Genomic DNA, 14,802 nt, shown 5'->3' with positions numbered 1-14,802 from the left:
GTCCCCCTGGTCCCCGCCGTATCCAGCCCACTAGAGTCACATATGAAGCCGCAACTCTCCTCGCCCTCAACCCCGGACGCGCACCACAATGCTGCGAAGCCACCCCAGGACGTACCCACGGCCCATTCGCCTGCCTCCCCTGCAAGTTCAACTGCTTCAGGACCCTCACCAAATCCACTTCCTCCATACACAGCTCCGACTCTAACCGCCTGAAGTGCATCCTACTCAACACCCGCTCGGTCCACAGACACGCAACGGAACTCTGGGACCTACTCGACACTGCGTCACCGGACATCGCCTTCCTTACAGAAACATGGATGAACACATCATCAGCACCCGACATCGCCATAGCCATACCGGACGTTTACAAGATTACCCGTAAAGACCGCACCAATCAAACAGGAGGAGGCATCGCCATCATTCATAAGAACACCATCAAAATCACGACCAGCTCCGACGATAATATTGCAACCGCCGAACATCTCCACTTTCAGATCCACACCGACCCTAGGACCACACTTAGAGGAGCCCTCATCTACAGGCCTCCAGGTACCCGCACTCAATTCAGCGATGACATCACGGACTTCGTCAGCCCACATGCCCTCGCCTCCGAGAACTACATTCTTTTAGGAGACTTCAATTACCACCTTGACACGACAGCAACACCACCACCCTTCTGGACAACCTGGCCAATCTCGGACTCAAACAACTTGTTGACACCCCCACCCATGTAGCCGGACACACGCTTGACCCTATCTTCACCTCCAGCAAGCACATCTCCTTCGATCGCACCACTGCTCTCCACTGGACGGACCACAGCTGTGTTCACTTCAGCTACAAAACCCCCCTAACCCACAACCGCCCACAACCCATTCCTCGGAGAAACTGGAACAAAATCACCTCCGACCAACTCCTCACATCACTCAACCAAAACCCTCCCACCCTCTCATTGGACCCAAACCAAGCGGCCACCAATCTCAAGCAATGGATCACCCACAGTGCTGACGAATTAGCACCCCTGAAAAAGCACCAGATCAAATCAGCCAGCAAAAAGGCTCCCTGGTTCAATGATGACCTTAAAAAATCCAAGAAGCTATGCCGCACCCTGGAGAAAACATGGAGAAAAACCCAACCACCGACAACATGTCCACCCTCAAGGCAGCCACCCGCAAACACCACCAACTGATTCGATCCGCCAAGAAATCAGCATTCAAGGATCGTCTCGACAACAACACTCACAACAGCAAGGAACTTTTCAACATCGTCAAAGAATTCACCAACCCCACCGCAGCATCTAACGACATCACTCCCTCCCAAGACCTCAGCGATGCGTTATCCTCCTTCTTCTACAACAAAATTGCCGACATCCACAACAGCTTCGAGAATACTCCCAGCGTTCAACCCTCCCCACCCCCCTCAGATCCTACTCCGCCAACTAACAAACTTAGCGCCTGGAACCTAATCACCACTGAAGACACCATCCGCCTAATGAACTCAACCCACTCTGGCTCGCCAACCGACCCCTGCCCCCACCACATCTTCAACAAAGCGGACTCCATCATCGCACCCCATCTCCGTGATGTCATCAACTGCTCGTTCAACTCTGCCACCTTTCCAGAAAGCTGGAAACACGCCGAACTCAGCGCCCTTCTGAAGAAACCCACAGCAGACCCCTCTGAACTTAAAAACTACCGACCCATATCCCTCCTCCCATTCCCGGCCAAAGTCATCGAGAAAGCCGTCAACAGCCAGCTCGCCGCCTTCCTTGAATCCAACAACTCCCTCGATCCATCTCACTCCGGGTTTCGAGCCAAACACAGCACCGAAACCGCCCTCATTGCAGCGACTGACGACATCCGAACACTACTGGACAACGGTTAAACAGTGGCCCTCATTCTACTCGACCTCTCCGCCGCTTTCGACACAGTCTGCCACAGCACCCTTATACAACGCCTCAGCAACATCGGCATACAAGGAAAAGCCTTGGACTGGATCACCTCATTCCTCGCTGGGAGAACTCAAAGAGTCCGACTTCCCCCATTCAACTCTGAGGCCACTGAAGTAATCTGTGGCGTACCACAAGGATCTTCACTCAGTCCCACCCTCTTCAACGTTTACATGAGTCCACTCGCCTCCATCGCGCGTCAACACAACCTTAACATCATCTCTTACGCAGACGACACCCAGTTAATCCTTTCCCTCACCAAAGACCCCAACACTGCCAAAACCAATCTTCATGAAGGCATGAAAGAAGTAGCCGAATGGATGAAACATAGCCGCCTAAAACTCAACTCAGACAAAACGGAGGTGCTCATCCTAGGATCTTCCCCCTCTGCCTGGGACGACTCTTGGTGGCCTTCCGCTCTGAGCACAGCACCCACACCCACAGACCATGCACGTAACCATGGCTTCATCCTAGACTCCACTCTCTCGATGTCCAGACAAGTCAACGCAGTCTCATCCTCCTGCTTCAACGTACTTCGCATTCTCAAAAAGATCTTCCGTTGGATCCCCCTCGAGACAAGAAAGACTGTCACTCACGCACTGGTCACGAGTCGACTGGATTATGGTAACACACTATACGCCGGAATCACAGCAAAATTACAGAAAAAACTCCAACGCATCCAAAACGCATCAGCGAGACTCATATTAGACATCCCTCGCCAAGATCACATCACCGGACACTTAAAAGACCTCCACTGGCTTCCTGTCAACAAAAGAATTACATTCCGCCTTCTCACCCACGCACACAAGGCCCTCTACAATCTAGGACCCGAATGCCTCAACACTCGACTGTCCTTCTACAAACCCACCCGCCAATTAAGATCGTCCAATCAAGCCCTCGCCGCTGTCCCGCGCATCCGAAAATCCACCATGGGTGGCATATCCTTCTCCTTCCTTGCTGCCAAGACCTGGAACTCACTCCCCACTCACCTCCGCCTTACTGAAAACTACATCTCCTTCAGAAAAGAACTTAAAACCTGGCTATTCGACAAATAATGAACCCCTTCCCCAAGCGCCTTGAGACCCTCTGGGTGAGCAGTGCGCTATACAAATGCCCGAACTTGAACTTGAACAGAAAAGGCGGGGGCTCGCCATCATTTATAAGGATACATATACGTGCTGCCATTCCCTGGATACCATCGCGGATTGTGAAAGCATGCATTTTGTCATTGAATTCAACAGCTTTACTGGTATCCTCATTTAGCGCCCTCCCGGGGCACTCAAACAGTTTCAGACTGCGCTACCCTCAGCTGTGGCCGAACTGGTCACCTTCCCGGCAAACTTTACGCTACTTGGCGATCTTAATATACACTTCGATAACATCTCGGATAGCGTCGCAGTAGAGATGACAGCGAGTCTGGCTGCAGTCCAGTCGGAGCAAATTGTTCCATCCCCTACACACGTTAAAGGCCACTTGCTGGATCCGGTATTCAGCAACTGCGCGCACCTCAAAGTAGGCACCATTAGTCCTCTTTCCTGGACTGATCATTTTCTTATTTCCCTCACCTGGACTACACATAAATTTGCCCCCCCACCACCCCCCACCCTCACCCCCGCAGCATGAGAAACTGGCCTAAACTATGTCTGGTCCACTGGACCAGCATTCTTACAACTACCAGACACACACTCAACTGCGACCCCTTCCTAGACTACAATGAATATGATCACTGGATCACGAAGTCATTGGACTCTGTTCTCCCCCTCCGTACCATTAGCTCAAAGAGGCACCGTAAAACAGCCCCCTGGTACTCAGAAGAGCTTAGAGACAAAAAGCATCTATGTAAGAGGATGGAAAGAAAGTGGCGTCTGAGCTACACTGCCACGGATAAAGCTATTTATAGGGAGACGATTAGAGTCTACAAATCCGCAAGAAAAACGACACAATCGGCCTATTATACCGAAAGAATCATGTTGGCTAAATCTAAGCCCAAAGAAATGTACCAACCGGTAAAAAGCCTGACAAGGCTTCCACCACCGCCAACGGCCAACTACAAGCCTCTCTCCCGATGCAACGACTTGGCTGAATTCTTTTTTCACAGTCAACAAAATGTACTTATCATTCCCGGACTCTGACTTGGAGCCTCCCACTCAAGGACTCCATCTAGCTGCTGAAGTGGAAGAGCCTCATCAAAACATCTCAGACCATTTTCCACAGCTAGAGCCAGAAACACTCGAGCCTCTGATGCACCAAATAAAATCTGGATCCCCGTGCGACCCTGCCCCACCTAGCATGCTGGTCTTGGCTGACCAGGTAATTTTTCCAACGCTAATGGAGTTGCTGAATTCCTCCATAGTGACGAGCACTGTACCACCCACCTGGATACATGCCATGGTGCGAGCACTCCTGAAGAAACCCACTCTTGATCCTGGCAACCTTAATAACTATCGCCCGATCTCATTGCTTCCCTGGGCAAGCAAGGTCCTTGAAAAACATAATAACATCTCTTTACCCAGGTTTCTCGAGAATAACCACCTGCTCGACGCTACCCAGACGGGCTTTCGTCCCAAACATGGGACGGAGACGGCTCTGATGGCAGTAACGGAGGAAGCAAGGCGGATCTTGGATCGAGGGGGGGGTTGGGGGGGGGGGAAATCAGTGGCAGTGATCCTCCTTGACCTGAGCGCCGCCTTTGACACGGTGAACCATAAAATTCTCTTAAGCCGTCTTCTCAGTATGGGAATATCAGGAGAAGCCTTAGCCTGGTTTAAGTCCTTTCTAGGTGATCAGACCGTCCAGGTCTTTGAAGGAACCACTGTATCTGCAACCAAGTCCTTGGGTTGCGGGGTGCCTCAAGGCTCCTCCTTGAGCCCTTCGCTATTTAATGCGTACATGAGACCACTGGCTGGGATTGTTCGTCCGCATGGTATTAAGATCCTCACATATGCTGACGACACCCAGCTGGTGGTCTCTCTTACGCATAAGAACGCCCACCAACCTCAAACCAACCTGATTACCTGCCTGGAGCAGGTGAAGAGTTGGATGACAAAGTCATGTCTGAAGCTCAACGGGGATAAAACTGAGCTCATGCTTCTTGGCCCCTCAGCTCCTGCCACCTTGGAGCGGTCATGGCCTACTAGTTTAGGTGCACCCCCCCACCGAAAGAAAACATAAAAAGCCTTGGGCTGTGGCTGGACAAATCCCTCACCTTTGATTCACAAGCAACTAGATTGTCAGCGACTTGTTTTGGTCTCATCAGGAAGATGAAAAAGTCCTCCCACTTCTACCCTTTGACGCCAAGCAGGTAATTATTCAGGGCCTAATCCAGTCCCGTATTGACTTCAGTAACGCCCTGTATTTAGGGGCGCCTGAATACTGCCTGCAAAAACTGCAGCGGATCCAGAACTGTGCAGCACGCACACTCCTTGGAATCCCACGCAGAACCCCGATTGAGAGCTCTACACTGGCTCCCTGTCAGAGAAAGAATTAAGTTTAAATCCATGTGTATCACCCATCAAGCTTACTGGAAAGCTGGCCCTACAATTAGCCACCCTCTAATCACCCCTTACTATCCAAAGAAAGAGTTTCGCTCTTCCCATGCTTTTCTGGCAACAGTTCCTCGGATCCGGAGATCCAGAGCAGGAGGCCGCTCTTTTTCCTACAATGCGCCCAAGCTATGGAACTCACTCCCCCTACACCGAAGATCTAACCCCGACTTGCTGACCTTCCGGAGACAGCTCAATACTTTTCTTTTTAACTAACTAAGCTCACCCTGGACCGACTCACTGGAAGGCTCAATCTAGTTCCTAGCGCCTGGACGCCTCAGAGCAGCTGCTGTGCTTAATAAAACCTCCTTTCATTTCATTTCCTTTCATTTCACCAAGAACCATTGAGTGGCCATGGTACCCTGCTGATTCCATGCTACCAACATCAGGCTCCTTATTCTGTACAACGCTCACAACACAGGGTATTGTGACTATGACCACAAGCTGACAATGCTGCCCAGTTCATCTGCCTCAGGCATTTTACGGCACTGAATGCAGACACTAAAGACAGATTCAGCTCTCCCGGTTATACATTATGTCCACTGTAGTGACCGCTGCACCCATCTTGGCATTTCAAGGCATACAAACAGGAAATTATCCTTCTGACTCGCCGCATCTTTGCTCTCACAGACAACTCACTATTTCCCTGTGTGACTTTAGCAAGACATGCCCCCATCCCAAATATGTGACTGTAATCATTTCACCACATTACATACTGCATCTTTAACTATGTTTACATTTGCACTGAGAGACTGTTATGTTATGTTATGTTATGTTACTGGGTGTTTTGTAGAGCGCTCAGCTGCTCCAAGAGCGTCCCGGCGCTATGGACACCGACAAAGCCAATAGATAGCTCTCGGTTTCCAAAATGATAATATGCATTGTCCAGCTCAACGTAGCCGCAGAGATAATTACTCCTGCACAACTGGTATCATGTGCTCAACGCATACAGAAAACACACTCTGTAAATCTTGTATACTGAGCTCAGTGCATCCAGACACAGACTGTTAACAAAGCCTTATTCAATAGGTGCTCCTAATGCAGTCAGAAAATTACAAAAAACAATTTGATGGACAGAATGTAGATCAATGTCTTACATTCACCCCAGTACAAGGATCTGGGCCTATATCCATCGTTTTTTGCACTCCACACCACCCTGGGTCAGATAATGGCTTTATGCAAATCAGCTCTGACCCTGTGCCCCATGGGAACAGTCCAGTCTGAACTACAACAGCCATATCTTTCCCAGACCGGAATCAAGCATCCGAGGAACGGACCGGTTTCGAGGTAACACCTCTCATCAGCCCGGCTAGCTTGACTCCAGTGGTGTGGAGTGCCTGGGACCCACGTCTGGGCATCCCAGGCACTCCACACCACTGGAGTCAAGCTAGCCGGGCTGATGAGAGGTGTTACCTCGAAAACGGTCCAGTCCTCGGATGCTTGATTCCGTTCTGGGAAGGACATGGCTTTTGTAGTTCGGACTGGACTGTTCCCATGGGGCACAGGGTCAGAGCTGATTTGCATATCGCCATTGTCTAACCCAGGGTGGTGTGGAGTGCAAAAAAACGATGGATTTGGGCCCAGATCTTTTGACTGGGTGGAATGTGTGACATTGATCCACATTCGGTCCATCACCTGTTTTGTTTGCAACTGCCGCCATAAGTGTGCTGGGGATGCTCAGAAGTGGGTCCCAGGCACTCCACACCACTGGAGTCAAGCTAGCCGGGCTGATGAGAGGTGTTACCTCGAAACCGGTACGGTCCTCGGATGCTTGATTCCGTTCTGGGAAGGACATGGCTTTTGTAGTTCGGACTGGACTGTTCCCATGGGGCACAGGGTCAGAGCTGATTTGCATATCGCCATTGTCTAACCCAGGGTGGTGTGGAGTGCAAAAAAACGATGGATTTGGGCCCAGATCTTTTGACTGGGTGGAATGTGTGACATTGATCCACATTCGGTCCATCACCTGTTTTGTTTGCAACTGCCGCCTAATGCAGTCAGGCATAGGCCACACACACTGGAATAGCGCATCCCAACACACTGTAAACAAGCATTGGCATAGCCAATCGGTCTCGCCTTTGGGACCTTATAAGTGTTTAGTTATCCAGCACAATATCCTTGGTGCAACAACATCAAGTGATGCATGGCTAAACACTTATAAGGTCCCAAAGGCAAGACCTATTGGCTATGCCAATGCTTATTTTGAGCGAGTGGCTCGTGCAGGTATGGCACTGTGAGGTAGAGATGCTGCGTGTGCTTTTAAAGGTGGCCCTGTGACATTGCGCCTCTTTAAAATGTATCTTGGGGCTGCTGTAATACTTCTAGCCCCTATTCCCGCACCCAATGCATCCTTAAATGTCCCATGTACAGCCGGGGTTGACATTCCTATTACCCCTGCCCTCCATTGACACTTTACCCATCACTGGTGGTGCACAAGGTGATGATGGACATGGTGGTGATAGATGTGGTGGTGGCGGTGAACGTGGTGGACCTGGTGGTGGTGGTGGATGTGGTCGTGGTGGATGTGGTCGTGGTGGACGTGGTGAAGGACAACTATTGGGTAGGAGGGTGCTGACAGAATGCAGAAAGAGAGGAGGATCTCGAAGGGGGCACATGGGAGAGCAGAAAGAGGCAGATTATTAGAAACAAACAAGCGCTAAAGAAAAACAAGCATTTACAATGCAATGGTTTCGCCTTTGGAAAAGTTAGAGCTATTGGCATTGTAAATGACAAAATTTGTATTTATGTGTTGGTTTTGAAAACAGATAAATAAATGGCATTGTCATTTACATTGCCATTGGCTTAATCTCTCGTAAATGTGAGACCTATTGTACCCTACGGACGAGCTCAGCAGACAGCAATTACTACCACACACACACACACCCAGAGCCACACACACCCAGAGCCCCACACACACACACCCAGAGCCCCACACACACACACACACACACACACACACCCAGAGCCATATATATATATGTAAAGTAAATATCCAAATGTGGGCAATACAAGCACCTACTCAACAAGAGCTTTATCAAAGGGCTGGTTGGTGGGTGACCGTTTTGCATGAAGCACAAGAAATGTGCTTTATGGCTCACAGGCACTCATAAATGTCCTCTGAAGGGTAGACAGGCGCAAAGTTTCCTGGGAAGTAATGGAAGAGGAAAGGCAGTGAGGAAATGGCAGGATGAAGATTGAAGCGAGGGAAGGAAGAAAGGGTCTGGGAAGAATAAAAAAAGGAGACGTGAATAGAGAAAGAATGAGGGTGAACACAGTGGTATAAACTTGGAACACAGCTAAGTATGGTGGCCAGATTTTGAGAAGCAAAAACTGGGACACAAATACCAATACCATATTCAGAACAACAACAGCTGCACTGTGTCCAAGGTAAAATTGCATGTATTGTCATTACTCTGCCATAAATATTTACTTGTATGCATGTTCAATAAACACATGAGAAGGTGCGGCGGGGAGAGGCACTGTTCGGCAGGCGGGGGGGGGAGGAGGGGGCGAGAGTACGGGGTATAGTGGGCAATTCAAGACAATAACACAGCAATGTGAAGAGTGGGGTGGCATAGCGAGCACTGAAGCAGGGCTGCGGCTGAAGCGAAATAAAAATGGCTTGTCACTACATGCAACATGAATATTGACGGCAGGAAGAGGGGGCGGGTATCCTTGGATTGCTTTCCCAGGAGGGTGGGGGCAGACGAGGTGCAGGGGGGAGATAGGCGGGCAGCTGCAGGGGGTTAAGCGCTGTTGTGTCATCGCGGAGCTGCACATGGTGCTTCAACGCTGGCTTCGGCCTTATGCTAGGGGGCGGGGGGGGGCCTCGCAAGTGAGCGTGACAAAAGTTTCCTAAAGAGTGACCGAAGGAGGCGGGCACCAATTTGGTCGGAGGGGTGGGATCTGGGGGAGGCAGGGAGCTGCGGCAGGTAGCGGGAGAAGGAGGTTACGGGATGGCTGGTATTGCAAATAGAATAGGAAGTCCTCTTACGGTGCGCCAAGACAATGAAAGTTTTCGCTCCACAGAGGCTAACACCATTGTTTTCTAAATACGCTATGTGTGGCCCCATATTCAAAATGACCTTTGTTATACAGGGCCAGCAATTTAATTTTGGTCTAGGACAAAAAATACATATACTATGCATTGGTTGGCGGTCGACGGTCTGGTGGATGGGGACGGGTTGTGGTCTTGGGGTTGTACGGGGCATCATTGGCGGCGTAAAATAAATACTGCGGGGAAAGAGAGGCTCGGGAGATGGCTGGTAATGCAGGAGATTTGGGGCTGTTGAAGGCTGTCAGGTGAGAGCATTTGGAGTCCGAAGCACGGGAAAGGCGGGCGGTGGTCGCGTGTAAGCACCACTGGGCATAGAGGTGCCGACTGAGTCCTTGATTAGGGGCGTGTGTATGCTCTTGGTGCGGAGGGGGAGCCCGTTGCGTGTGGGTGGTCACGGGGACCACGCAGGGCGTGCGGTAGCTAGGCAGGACGCGGGTCACACTCCAGCACACTATGCTGTGGTCGGGTCTTCTTTCATCTCGGCAATCCCTCTCCCCTCAAATGCGGGTATGCAGTTTGTGCGATGGGTGGAGGGTGTATGGATCAGAGTGCCTTACCGGCAGGACGTGGGGGTGGACACGGTGGGGGGGTAAGGGGACAGGGGGTGGAACGCGTTGCGAGACACAATGATGAAGACCCCAAGGGGAGTATGGGTGCCACCTGACAGGCCTTCAAGTCGACACTTAAAAAGCAGGGGCGGACCGCGCGGGTGACGCCAGGGGTTGTATTTTGCTCTGTATGTATGGTTGCGGTTCCTATGGTGAAGGGCCCGGTCACTTCTCCCCTAGCCGACCAGAGGCAAGCATCTACTCTAGTAATAGCCCACACGGATGTCGCGAGGGGGGTGTGGACCGCTCGGGTAGCGCCATTGGTTTGGTGGTAAAGTGGCCCTGGGGAGGGCACAGTGCGAGGAGAGCAAGGGGGAGAGAGAGAAAATGGCGCCAAGGGGAGTGGGAAGTTGCGGGGGGGATGGGGCACCAACACGAGCAGCAAGGAATTCACTGCGTGGGGGTTTAGGACAGGGGAAAGGGGGCTGTCCGAGTAAAGGAAGGGGTAAGATAAGGAGGCAGGGAGGGTCGCCTAGGGGGCGGACTGGCGAATTGGGTTAGTGCGGGGTGGGCGGGGGCTGCTTCACCAGGTATGCCAGGGAGTTGTGGAATCCTCCTCCTCCTCCCCCCCACCCCTCCCCTCCCCTCCGCCCTGTAAGTGAAAGATGGAGGCAAGGGTCAACACAACAGGGCCGAGGCTCTGGGCATCTACGGAGTCAACAATGTATACAGGGAGAATGACGGGACTGGGGGAAGCGATGTCTAAAGGGGGGGTGGGGGCCAGGCAGAGCGAGGAGAGAATGCCTATTCAGGTCTCAAAAATGGGACGTCGGGCGGGATGGGTCAGGGCTGCCAGAGTACTTAGCAGATCTTAGCTAAAGGGGGGGGGTTAAGCATAGAGCGGCCGACGCGGTTCGGAGGCTACTGTGCACAAGAGCAGTGGTTGAGGGAAGGGAAGGGACGGGTCGGGAGTTGGATGGGCGTCAGGCACGGGCCTTTCATCCTTCTAGGGCCGATTGGAATGGGGGTTTACTGCCGCGGGTGCTGGGGGGGGACAACGCGGGGGTTGGGCGCTGTCGGAAAAGGGGATTACAATAGAGGTTGTGGGGATGGCCGAGGGCGGGGCGGCGGTGCCGCACAGACAAGGGCCCTCTGGGAGGCACTGGTGGGATCGTGGCTGGGCGATCTTAATTATTTATTTATGTTAGTTAGGCGTTTTATATAGCGAGGACCTTACCCGAAGGAGTCAGAGCGCTTCGCAGTGGGAACAGTAATGATGCATGAGGGAAAAATGAAAAGTGAACAAATTACAAACGGAGCCGTTGAGTTACATGAGACAAGGGTGACAGTTGTGAGCGAGCAGAATACAGGAGGTAGCAAACGGTGCAATATAGGAAGAAGAGTGACAGGGTTACAAGAGAAAAGAATATACAATTAGGAGGTATGGTACTGCAACAGATGGCAGACACTGAAGAACAAGAACAAATGTTACGTAGTCAATGTGGCACTTGTGCAGGTATTACAAACTAACAAAACGTGCGATGTAACGAGGAGTGTGTTTGCAAGAGAAAAGTGGCTCGTGCCTGTTACAAAGGACTACTAAATACCGCTTTGAAAGGGGGTTTCGGAAATACATAGAGGGCTTGAGGATAACTGGCGGGGAGTGGGAAAGGTACGGGCCGGAAGAGATGGGCTTCAGTTGGGCGGCAGATGGGGTGCCATAAGGGCCGTTAGGCATGTCCGAGGAAAGGGTCAGCGGAGGATGCCACTGCCCCCACCCCAGATTGATTTAGTGTGACAATTTTGCAATGGCAGTGTAATTAGGAGTGACATTAAAGAACGAAGAGGGACACACGAGAGAAATAAAGCATATACCTATATAAAGTTTTCTACAAGGTGGATGGTTAAAGGCACGGACAGCGGGAGGGGGGGCGGGTTAACGGGCACACGGACAGCGGGAGGGGGGCGGGCAGGCACACGGACAGCGGGAAGGTGGTCAGGAAACAGCCCGCGGGACAGGGAACAAGACGAACAATGAACACAAACATCGGTGAAAATAAAAAATGCACGCCCACAGTGGCCACGTCTTCATGGCATTACAGAGAGGGAAAGAATCGGCGGAACGCCCACCAATCGCCTCGGGAAATGACAGAGTTCTCTCTTCCAATGGCTAGCCTCCATTTATGGATCTAGCCAATGGAAGAGAGAGGCGGAACAAAGGCCACACTGTTCTAACATTAGATTTCGCCTGCGCCGAAAAGCTGCGCAGTGAGCAGCTTTCGACGAGGCGAAACCTAAAAAAGTGCACAGCTGCCATTGTTCACTATTCGGCTTAGCAAGTGCAGCTGTTGCGCTGGTTTAATAAACCTTAAAAGCAGCAACGTAAGAGAGGAAGTGACGGGTGGAAGTGCTTCATGACGTAAAGAAGCGGTCTTCACTGTCTTCACTTTACAAGCACTTGTTCTTGTGGCGGTATCCACCTTGCGGGAGCGAGCAGCGGCCATATGTTTGTATTAACGTGGCCGCGCTGCTGCTCTCTCCCGCAAGGTGGATGCCGCCACGAGTGAGAGTACTTGAAAAGAGAAGACCGATGGCTAAAGGCCTCATAACCAGCGCATTCGCGCTCCCTAGGCTAGACCTAAAAAACCAGTGTAGTAATTGCATAACTCTTCAATACCTGGTGGCACAGCACGAATGATAATGTGCTGCATGGCTAGGCCAATGCTTGTTTTCCAGCAGTTTCTCTTCTCTCCTCCCTGCTACGTGTTACTCTCTCTCGCCAGTGTGCTTCTTTCCCACCCCCCTGTGATGTATTCTCTCCAGCTGCAATTGTTAGTCAATATGTTCCTCATATAGAGGTCTCTGGTACGAGATTACATCTAAGCGGGGCTGGTCATCCCCCAAACACTGACTACGAACGCAACATTATCAAATGCTTTGGTTTGGCTTACAAGCACCTCTAGCTAAAACCGAGGTGTCTGCAAAGATGCACCAATTCTGGGTTTCGGGGAGACCACTAGACTGTAAAATACTCTACAATACACGGGTGTTTCTTTACTCTGAGTCTCCAAAGCCTTCTCTCAAAATGATTCAAGGGAGGGGAGGCTGGTAAATAATCAGCATGAGTAAAACAATGCACACGTTTCCTGGTAACACGTTTTGCTACTTTCTGTATTAACCAACTGTGACTGCCAACCCATTCAAAGCCAGATCGTAGGATGTCAGCAATATTTTGTGTACAACTACATGTGTCAGTTTCATTAGGGGTGGTACGTGCTATATAAATGCAATTACAATACATGAGATATGCACGTCACAACACAGAAACACCATGCATATGCACAATGCAACCTTGGCAGACATGCCACGGCCAGTAGCTGTCATGCTTACTGTGTCCTCGCTGCTGCAGGAAACCACGTGCTTCACTTTGATCTCAGGCATCTTGTCTTGACTCCAGTCGTGCCCTCTAGGGCTCCTCCAATCAGAGTAGTTTTTACAGCTTGTCAGTGGCCTCTCCCAATCACCGCGTACACCTCCTGTCACGAGCAGAGCCCATTAAAAGTCTCACTGCCCCAAGGGCTTCTCTTTTGTGTCCCTTAACGACAGCACCCGTGTCTGCAGGCACCCAATGAGCCCCTGCAAGCACCACTGGAGTATCCCTCGGGGACCTCCGATGCTTAGCCGGAGGCAACGGTACCCCCAAAATACACCAGGGTGGGACCCAAAACAGTCCTTTTAAGGGTACCCCCTCTTCGATAAACCCAATCCCCAGAGTCCCTATGTTGTGTCCCTCCGACTCCCTTGTCCCTCAATAGCCCCTTCAATGTGTGCTTCTGAGGTGCCCCAGGCCCCCTCTACAGCCACGTTCATAGACCCCGGCTTTTGAGGCCCCTCCCTCCGTGCCCTCCCCTCTAAAACCGCCTGGGTTTCCCTCTGAGCACAGAGCCACTGCCTTCACACCCAAACAACGCGCTCCGGAAGCACAGACCATAGAGTGCAAGACCAGGCAGACCGCCCAGGACCATAGAGAGCAAGGCGCACGCGCAGAGAGGACGAGAGCGGCCAATCAGAAGAGGGAGGGCGGTACGTTCTTCGAGCTCGGAAGTCAAGTTACGTTTGCCACTAGAACGTGTCCTGCAGCACACTAGAGCTGCCAGGTCCAGACTCTTGGATCCGGCGCTGCAGTCACTGACGGAGAACATAAACATACAGCAGGTGCCATGCCCATCCCCTCTTGGATCAGTTGTCTTCTGTCTTTATCACTCAAGGGAGGGCGCTCCAATGGGCCTTCGCCTTTAGGCGAACACCAGCTGCACTTTGTATGTAACCACGCAACATTTATTAAACCTGAGTCTTAAAAAAATAAAAAGGAAATTGTTCTGTGTTTTGGAATGTTTGCCATTTTTAGGTCGAAGTCTACCAGACAGCTGCTGTGTGGTTGTAAAGATATGTTGGGGCAATGCTGAAAGCTTCTCTAGCAATGCCTTCCATTTATTGCCTACCATTGGTCTTTTATTTCATAACTCACATTTGCTTATTTTATATCTGCTGGCTTTATTTTAGGCTGTCCAGTCTTACCCACATGCCAGGGGTTAGACAAATGCATTTTTGTTTTTTTTTGCAGATTTATATACCGCAAACTCAAATCAAAGGTATTGGAGCGCTTTACACGAGCACCAGTTATATTACACAAGGACACATATGTTATTT

At 51.1% G+C, this 14,802-nt stretch overlaps 1 protein-coding gene across 2 annotated transcripts in view; it reads right to left on the bottom strand.

Annotated features, from left to right (window-relative positions):
* The window catches only part of XRCC1 (X-ray repair cross complementing 1), a 310,744-nt gene extending 296,651 nt beyond the window's left edge, over positions 1-14,093 (bottom strand). Inside the window, exon 1 of one of the 2 annotated variants that reach the window (XM_086929793.1) lies at positions 13,483-14,093. In XM_086929793.1, coding sequence (XP_086785919.1) covers positions 13,483-13,533 — 51 coding nt within the window. In that variant the 5' untranslated portion in view covers positions 13,534-14,093. The remainder of the gene's footprint in view (positions 1-13,482) is intronic. The other variant, XM_086929794.1, reaches the window with a different exon arrangement.
* Between the last annotated feature and the right edge of the window lie 709 nt (positions 14,094-14,802).

This window comes from Lissotriton vulgaris, chromosome 7, assembly GCF_964263255.1.
Source record: "Lissotriton vulgaris chromosome 7, aLisVul1.2, whole genome shotgun sequence".
NCBI lineage: Eukaryota > Metazoa > Chordata > Amphibia > Caudata > Salamandridae > Lissotriton > Lissotriton vulgaris.
The sequence above is the reverse complement of the archived record's forward strand: the minus strand, read 5'-3'. Positions and strand labels throughout refer to the sequence as shown.